Raw genomic sequence first — 9,743 nt, forward strand, 5'->3', positions numbered from 1 at the left:
CCATCCTTAGGGCCCAGGTTCAGCTTCAGCCTCCAACACCTCTTTCTTTCCTGAGCCGTTATTCATCTTGCAAGACCCAGCTCCATGCCTATTGTCCCTCCATCACTCTTCCCTGTGCTGCTACAGACCCCCTTCAGGTTCCCCAATCATCCCCTAGAGCAGAGGTCAGCAGCAAAAATCTGTCTCCCCTCCACCAGCCTGGGAATTCCTCCAGGGCAAACCTGGTGTTCTAGCACACAGTAGGTACTCAGGGAACACCTGAGGAAGGCAAGACTTATACTTGAAAGACAAATACAAACACAGACTTAATTAAATATACTCTCTAGAAATTACACTGATTAATACCTTGAATAATTTGGGGGCAGATATAAAGAAAACATCAATGAGAATGCTTCCTTCGTGTCAATATGCTCATGTGTTTGAAGGATACATAAACAGGATCCAAAACCTGCTGCTTATTATGACAAGGCACTTACACTGATTTGCATTTCTCTGCAAAATTCTTGGGGCATATAATTTCGTTAATTTGTGACAAACCTCTGATTGCAATGTATACTTTCAAAGCATAGAGAAATCAGCAAGTTCCTTTCAAAGATTTCCAACTGAGTCTTACATGTGTTGTTTGGTTTGGTTAGGGTCTAAATTTGGAGATTTTAGTGCAGATCATAATTCGTAGTTTAACCTGAACCTACAGGAAGAATAGTTTCACAAGGATATTCAAGAATCTGGCTAGCCTTCTTTGGAGTGTAAGAACCACCAAGAAATGCATGACTGAGAAATTATTTAATCTGAGACTCAGTTTTGTTCTCAGCAGACTAGAATAAATTCTACCTCAAGAGTTGTTGAGAAAAAAAAAAAGAGAGTTGTTGAGAGGCTTTTATAAAGCAAAACCCTTGAAAACACAGATTTTTCTTTCTTCTCTCCTGGGATAGATATATCAAAAAAGGTGGCGCCGGTTCAAACTGAAATCAGTCAGCAGTGACCCTAGGTAATAAGCACTTTCTAGAACAAGACCAGTTTGAAGAAAAGGAAGATATCAAGACTGCCTAGCCCTTCCTATTTCCCCATGCATCCCTGGCCTCACAACTAATAGCCACTGATTTGCATTAAAAGTGAAACCTGTTTGTCTTGTTTCTCTGTTCATTGACACGGCCAAAGGAAAGAAAAGAGGACACTCTCTGTACCACGTGAGTGATATTCGATTCCAAACTGCCAGGTGAACATCAGAAAAGCAAAATGGCATGAAGGTAAGACCCTGGTTCTAGGTCCTGCTCTCTCACACTCACATGACAATTACTAACCAATCTAGGCCCTACCTGGGCACCAAGGGCATTGGCCAGGATCCCATCAATGATGGCAGCAGCAACCACCTGCTGGGTGTGTATGTCCATGCACCACACCAGGGAGATTCTCAAAACCTCACCGTGTGCATATTTTCCCGCTTTACAAATGAGAAAACTGCGCCCTCAGTGGGATTAGTTAGCATGACTAAGCTCTTAGCGTTAATAATACTGAGCAAGCTCTGACTTCGAAGCCTGTGCCTCTCCTCTCACACCTCCCAGCCTTCCTCCACTCACTCAAAGATGATTAAAAAAAAAAAAAAAAAAAAAAAAACAAGGACACAAAAAACTTGGTATTTGGTATTGCTGACATTGAAATTCTAAAGATTCCATGAATCTAGGCAATGAAGAACTGCTCGGATGGTATTTTCTTTCATTTTTTTAAAGATTTTTTTTTTTAGTTAGAGATGGAAACAATACCTCTATTTTACTTATTTATTTTTATGAGGTGCTGAGAATCGAACCCAGTGCCTTACATGTGCAAGGCAAGCACTCTACCACTAAGCTATAGCCCCAGCCTGGTATTATCTTTTGTATGTCCACAAATAAGCTTAATTCATCACATTTTAAATGATTTCACAAGTATTTATGTTAAGTCTGTGTCCTATATTGGGCCTTATAGAACAGTGTATATATGTGGACTCAGTAAAATTGAAATATGTGAAAGGGAATGAAATAGAAAAGTATAAGTCTTCAATGTATTGTTTGCATCGAAAAGTAGACAGCAAGATAAACCCACAAGAGCTGTAGATAACTCAGTGACTATTTCTAGCTAAGTACACTTGTATAAGTTATTTTAACTTCTGTGAACTGCCATTTCCTCATCTAAACCACATGATGGGCACAGTGGCGAACACCTGTAATTCCACCTACTTAGAAGGCTGAGGCAGGAGGATCCCAAGTTTGAGGCCAACCTGGGCAATTTAGTGAGACCCTATCTCAAAATAAAATATTAAAAAGAGATGGTGGTCTAGCTCAGTGGTAGAGGGTTTGTGCAGCACACTTGGGACTTTAAGTGAAATCCCAGTACCACACACAAAACAAATAAGCCACATGATTGGCATGAATAATAAATACATGGAGCACAGCTGTACCTTTCCTTAACAAATTAGGAGAATATCCTGAATAAGGAGCATTTTGGTCATTTCCAATTGCTGCTGTTCTTTTTAGTTTAGGTCTTCCCCCTGGGCAGTGGCATGACATAGACAATGGATGGCTCCAATTCTCCCCACCCTTGCCTGAGGTGTGTGTGCCTTCCCTCAAGATGGCCTGGTCTGGCGGTCCTCTTTCAAAGAGGAAGAATGCAGCCACCGAAGACAACTGGGTTCCTGCACTCCGACCTTCCCAGACAGGGTCAGGAACCTGCCTCTGTCTTTCTCCAGTTAATGGAAAACACTTGTGTCCACTCGATTCTCCTCCGATTTTTTTTTCCCCTTGATATATTTCAGGAAACTTTGCTGCCAAAAAATGAAAAAGGATTTCATATAATCGTTGAACACTAAGAAAACTGGGAAGGAACTGAAAATACTATGACTGGCAATAAGCGTAATAGCAACTTAATGCCTGCTAATGATAAAGTGCCCTTCACTTTCAGACTCACTGTTTCTGCTCAACTGCAGAACACAAGGGTGTTTCCAGGTTTGCTAGATTGACAGATGCGGAGACAAGCCTGGAGAGACTAAACAATTTTTGCCCAAGTCACACCTTTCTTATGTCCACAAAGAGGATCATTCATCACATTTAAACTATTTCACAATCATTCATGTTAAGTCTGTCTTCTTCACTGCCCCGTGCAATCCTTGATTAATCGCCATGTGTCCTATGTTGGGCCTTGTAGAATATAACTTCGTTTCAGGATTCGAACCTAGAATTGGGTAAGTCTAAAGCCTATGTTGTTCCGACAATACTTTGACAAGCTAACTTTGATCTATTAAAGACTCTACTTATTCCTGTTTCACCCTTTGCTCAGGCGCAATGATGAATTGTGTGTGTGCGTGTGTGTGTATGTGTGTTTGTGTGTGTATGTATGATGGATTTTATATATGTACATAAAATCAGAGTTAACATCTCATTTACCCAAAGTAGTCACCTGGCCTGCATCTTTGACTACACAGAACTAAGTTTAGAACCAGAAAAGAAAGACTAGAGACTTCAGAGACAACACACCAAGTCCTTGCACTGAAAAATCAAAGGACGCTTTCAGCACTGCAACAGAGGTATTATTTCCTTTGGAAAGAATTCTAGCAAATTCAATATTCTTCACTGAAAAAGACAGTTGCATTGGCTTAAAAAAAAAAAAAGAAAAAATGATACAGACAACCTAACAATGCAAAAAGTGCTAGAACATTCAGTGCAGGGACAAAAAAACCTACTACATAATTCAATCACCCTTAAGACATCAGCTACTACACAATATAGTGATTCTAAAATTGGCCTGATAAAAATCAGCCAAAGATTTTATAAAATACAGAATAGAATCCTCGGCCCTGGCCCAAAGCTTACTGAATCTGGATTTCCTGGGAAGGAGTCTAAGAATTCACATTTTACCATATGGTTCTCTTATCAGGTGAGTTTGTTAAATCTTGACATAATAGGTAGCCCCCCCCCAGAAAAAATTAATGATTACTCCTCAAATAACGTATATTCAGTTGAGCTGACACACAAGGTCAGCCTCTCCATAAATATAACTGCCTACACAGGGAAGAAGCCTTTGACTACAATCTCATTAGCATCATGCTGTGATCAACTGGGTCTGCCAGCCCAAACAACCGCACAGGAAGGGGTCAAGAAAGAATCTAAAATTGACAATCAAAAGGGCTAAGAGTAGAAAAGGCCACCAACTCTGGCTATAGCAGAGTTGTTGCAGTCTTCCACAAAGGTGTATGGTGTATCTCTTAAGATAAGAAAATATTAAGAAAGAAAAAGGAAACAGATAAGAGGAAGAAAGAAAAAAAAAAAAACTAGCAATTTTGGACAATAAGAAAATAGTTTTCCACCATCCTAGAAAATCCAGCAGAGCTTACAAACTAAGTGCAAGTTCCCTTCATATTTATTGCAATCCATGCAAGGTATTTGGCTAGGCAGCTCAATAGCTGATTAATGAAAATCCCTTTCTATATTCTGTGATTCAATGATAGATTATCAAAACCTACTGAGTTATTAAAAACATACTGAGTAAATGTAATAACTAAGCAAAGAGGCGGGAAAGGCACCTCTTGTGCTTGCTTACTTGCTAGCTTGTGATTACTATAAATTTCAGGGGGCAGGTGAAATGATTCATTGGGCCAAAGAAAAATCTAGCCAGTTCCTAGCTTACTGGATTAACTCTAGTAAAAGCGATACTTAACCTTCCCTCTGGAATTAACGCCAATTTAGGCTAATTTTCAACATTAATTCTTTGGTCAAACACATAACAGTTTGATTAATGATAAATGATCCCCAAGAAGCAATGACTGAGTTCCTACATATCTATTAACATAGACTGGTGAGAAGTTGTCAAAGGATTAGAAGACTGAGAGATGATCTAGGCCATACCCTTCGTTGCAATAATAAAGAAATCAAAGCCCAGAAAGCTCAAATGAATTTTCCCAAAATCACATAGCAATTTAATGTCAGGACAAGACTGGAACCTAGGCCCCTGGGCTCCTCATTTTTGTGATAGTTTCCAGAGCTAATGTAAGTGACCAACACAGCAGCATGCATATATAAGGTAGACATTCAGGAACTGCATCATTTCTCTGAGCATGCTTCATGGTGGCCTGAGACATTAGACATAATCCCACTCAACCAGCCATTTAGCTGATAGAAAAAAATTAAAACCTGCAGAAAACCAACTTGTCCACAACCACACAACTAGTTCCTGGCCACTGGCCAGCCTGGAACCTAACTCCTGATTCCAAGTCACCCGTTCTTTCCTCTATACCACACTGCCCCCCTCTCATTATTAAATAGTGTAGTATTATTCGAGATGATTCTGTGTACCCCTCTTATGGAACCAGCTCTGAAAGTTTATCTCAACCGTTCCATTGCAAATTTTAAAATGTCCGAAAGCATTCCAAACAAATTAAGTATCATGGTTGCTGACCACCTGAATTTTGTATCCATTGGCCAAAAGAGTCAACCTCTTTTATCCATCTGTTTTGGTATAAATGGGAAATGGACAAACAGATGGAACTTCCTGCAAACTGAGCTTCAGGAATGCCCAGATGAGGAAAAGACTTCACTTGTGCTAAGCTGAGAATTAGGGATGAATTCAAATTAACTTCAGTGTGACTCTGTCTTTCCCATTCTTGAGACTTAGATTTCTGGTCTATAAGATGGAGATAATGCTGTCATAGGTATGACACAGAAGAGTATATAAATTAAGTATATTTTTAAAAGAGGTTAATAATGGAGCCTAGAAAGACAATAGGTGGTCCTCCATTTATGCCTGGGAATCTTCTTTGCCACTCTCATGGAACCTCATACACAAGAACAACACACAAAAAGCAGGAGGTGATACAGGTCACTTAACTAAAACAAAAACACAATGAATTTCAGAAAAACCACCATGCAAAGAATCATAATCATATTTAAAAGTACTCAGTTGGCAAAGATAGCTGTTCAATGGGAGGTAAGTTCCCATTGGGGTTCTCTGACACCAAATCCTTTCAGCCTTCAAATAAGAGGGGACTTTTGTTTTATCACCCAGAATTTAATATTCCAAAAGATATGTGAAAGAAGTTAAACTACTTGCATAATTTTACTTACATAACATTTACATAGCACATCAGCTTTTATTTTTTTCAGATACTAGGAGATGAAGCTTGGTATATGATCCTATGGGAAAATAAACAGAAAACTGTCTCTCTTCTTAATATATTAGTGCCCTGTAATCCGGACCATATGATCAGTAAACTATATAAAAATTAAATCATATTGACAGTCTTAGGCAGAAAGGCAACTAAACAGAAACAATTTTTTTAGGACTGTAGTGTGTGGAATATTAAAATCACATGTCGTGTTATTCATTTTTCTTTTGGAAACCAAATAGATTTCTCTTGCATAAGTATCTCAAGATATCTGTTTATCTAACAGTTTTTTCTATTAAAGGTATTAGAGAGACAACAAATTAGTGAAATATGTAATTTGGCTCCTGCTTAGGTGAGATAACAATAATGACTTTGTTGCCATGGTCTTAATGCAATACACATAGCCCTTAAAAGGGTACGTATGTGCCTCTGAAAATAAAATACAGGGTCCTGATATCTGGCTGTACTTTTGAAGTAAACAAAATGATTTGTTCAAACATAAAACCAACGGTGAATAAACACAATAAACAGGTCTACAATATTAGCTTGGGAAGGGGTGGGGAGAGTTACAGCCAATGAAGAACTTAAAACACCCACACACCCCTTACCTGCACCTAGAATGCTTAACAGAATATCTCCAGGTTTCTATGTTCCTGGCTAAACTATAGCTGGCAGGTATGTCTTTTTGCAAATTCTTCCACATTTCTTTTCTTCTTCCTTTAACGAGAATATACCATCTCTTGGAAAAGCCTTCTGAAATGCGAAGAGTGTTAGGGAGGAGAGCAATGCAGTTGAATGAAGGCTGTCAAGCATGTTCTAGCTGGGCTTTCCTTATCAGCAAGTGGGAGGCAGGAGGGGACCCTGCACAGGCCGCCTAGACTTTACCCTACCACCAACCAAACTCTAAGTGAACACTGGGAAGCCCCAGGCAAGTTTACAGCAAACAGCTTCAACTTGTTTAGTGTCTGTGTACGCCCCCAGGACCTGGGAGGGTCTTTTAAAAATTCAATAGCTTGGTTACAAGATGGTAAGTGCTAATCTGTCCCACTGTGCATGATAATAAGCCAACTGCCACCAGGAAGGTCGGCCCCCCAGTGACAGTTCCTTTACATAGCATTCTAATGTTGGATTAATATTAGAGAGCTGCGAATGAGATGTGCCACCTGAACTGTAATGACCTTTCTCCCTGTCTGCAGAGCACAGTTCTACTTTCTACAAAGGTCTCTCCTATCTGAAGCAGGCTATTCTTATTTTTAAACTTTAAAAAGCCCATCTTTCTTCGGATCTCAAATTTTACATGGGCAGCCAAGCCAAGGAAAAGAGGACACTGTACGCCTTGTCATACTTGTAGTTTTGCATGGCACATAGCAGTGTTCAGGACACTGCTACAGAAGAGTCCTGAACACCAGGGGAGCATAACTCCTGCCTAAGAAGGCTCCAATCTGCACAGTCTGCATGGACAAATCCATTTCAAAGGGGACTTAAGTCTTCATGCAGGAGTTCTATTTTAAGGGAACTGAACTGGGAACACAGATGTTTCTTCAGTTAGCAGAGTTGGCAGAACAGCTCCTGGACCAAATCCGAGTTCTTAATGCAGGAAGGGGGCCTTGGAGAGCATCTACTTCAACCCACTCATTCAACTGAGGAGGAAACTGAGGCCAACGAGGCAGTTAGGTGGCACACCCAGCAAGTGGCAGAGTGGCAGTGGTCTGATGACAAGTCCTATGTGCTTTCCATTACACTATGATTCGCTTTTTAAAAAAAAAAAAAAATCCTACGCTGACTTCAACCTTGGAACTCCTGTAGATTCGCGTCAATAGCTTTTCCCTCCCCCCACCGAGTCCATAAATCCTCCACCCCCTCCCACTCCAACTCCTTTAACTCCCGCCGCACTTCAAGCTGTAGCTTCCAACTACTCCCAACATAAGTGGACCATCTCCTTTACTTTCCGGGAGTACAATTAAATTGTAGTCCCCAAACAAGATCGTGGTTTGCTTTTCCTCAGTGTCCCCATCGGTGAAATGGGGTTCCTGGCCCCTACTGCACCAAGTCCGGGAAAGAGCTAGTTAAAACGCATACCCGTGAACCCGCCCACCGCCTGGCACACAGTAGGCACTCAAGATGTGGTTACTGAACGGATTCCAGCAACAAGCCAGGGGAGAGCACTGTCCCAACCCTGGGGCATTCAGGAGAACAGCAAGTGAAAAGGCCAGCTTGCAAATCTGGCCTGGCGAGGCAGCGGCGGCGGAAGGGCTGGATGTTTACATACAGCCGGGGCCAGGCAGCGCGGCTCCAGGCAGGAGCCCGGCTCTCCCGGAGATCCATTTGACTTGGATGAAGGGCGACAAGCTATATGCTGGCTCTGGATCATGGTTCAACCACCTTCCCCTCTGCTAGAGATGGAGCCCACCCCTCCGGTGGGGATGTGCCCAGGCTCCAGAAGGAGACTACTGCTCTTAAGGGGCCGGTTTACAGTTGCCCGCGAGAGCACAAGCACTCCCAAACACACCAGTTCACAGGCCGGGAGGTTGGTGGGATCGCGGAGGGCGGGACCATGGGGCCAGGGCAGCCAGAGCAGCCAGAGCGCCCAGGAGGGCTGCGGGGCCCCACTGCTGACAGCGCGGCGCGGCCCTGGGACGCAGCCGCGGGCGGGACTCGGACGCGCGCCGAGGAGCGAGGGGCAGCGGGGCTGGGCTCACCCATGAAGAGGCAGAAGAGGTCAAGGCAGATGAGCAGCACCCGCTTGCTGCCGCTCTTCCGCGGGCTGTTGTTGAGCGCCGGGCTGCCGCCGTTCTTGCTCTCCGGGACGATCGCCTTGTCGTACTTGTAGTTTTGCATGGCGCTGGCTGCGGCGCGAGCCTCCCGCCCGGTGAAGACGCCCCACGACTGCAGCCACACACACAGACGCCCGGGTCGCCTCCTGGTCTCGCTGCTCCCGAGAGTGGCGGGTCGGCCCGGTTCGCGGCGCGGCGGCGAAGAGCGCAGCCCGGCCGCCTGTTTCCAGCTGCACACGGTGGTGTTCTCTGCTCCCCCTGGGCGCCTCTGCTTTCCTCTCTCAACTCTCAAGTCGTTCGAAAGTCCAAGGGGAAGGGAGCCAAATCCCGAGCAGGAACTTTTGCAGAACGGCGCTGCTTGGCGAGCGCGGGGCCGGCGTGTGTGTGCGCGCGCGAGCTAGAGAGTGGGCAGCGCGGGCGCTCGGCCACCTTCCTCCGCAGCTGGCTACTTAATGAATGGGAGCTGCGCGGAGCCCTGCAACTCCGCAGCGCCTGCCCAGCTCTAACTTTGCCTCCTCCTCCTCCTCCTCCTCCTCCTCCTCCTTCTCCTCCTCCTCCTCCTCCTGCTGCTGCTGCTGCCGCCGCGGCTGCCGCTGTGATCGCTCGGTTTGTTTTCTGCACTTTTATTTCACGAGCTCCTTTCAAAAGGCGGGGGGTGGGGGGAGAGGGCCCTCCTTACTTGGCTCTGATGGGATTCCGAAAGCACAACCCCTTCCTAAGCTGCCTAAAACGTAGGATAATTAAGGCCACATTTTCCCCCACCCCCTTAAAAAAAAAAAAAAATGCTAAAAGGAAAAGTCACTCTCAAACCAGAGAATCCGGGAGCCCCTAGCGTTCAG

General features: G+C 43.9%; 1 protein-coding gene across 2 annotated transcripts in view; it reads right to left on the bottom strand.

Annotated features, from left to right (window-relative positions):
• The window catches only part of PLPP3 (phospholipid phosphatase 3), an 80,462-nt gene extending 70,991 nt beyond the window's left edge, over positions 1-9,471 (bottom strand). The window contains exon 1 of one of the 2 annotated variants that reach the window (XM_079102054.1): positions 8,830-9,471. In XM_079102054.1, coding sequence (XP_078958180.1) covers positions 8,830-8,968 — 139 coding nt within the window. In that variant the 5' untranslated portion in view covers positions 8,969-9,471. The remainder of the gene's footprint in view (positions 1-8,829) is intronic. The other variant, XM_079102052.1, reaches the window with a different exon arrangement.
• Between the last annotated feature and the right edge of the window lie 272 nt (positions 9,472-9,743).

The sequence above is a fragment of the Sciurus vulgaris genome (assembly GCF_902686455.1).
Source record: "Sciurus vulgaris genome assembly, chromosome: 1".
Lineage (NCBI taxonomy): Eukaryota > Metazoa > Chordata > Mammalia > Rodentia > Sciuridae > Sciurus > Sciurus vulgaris.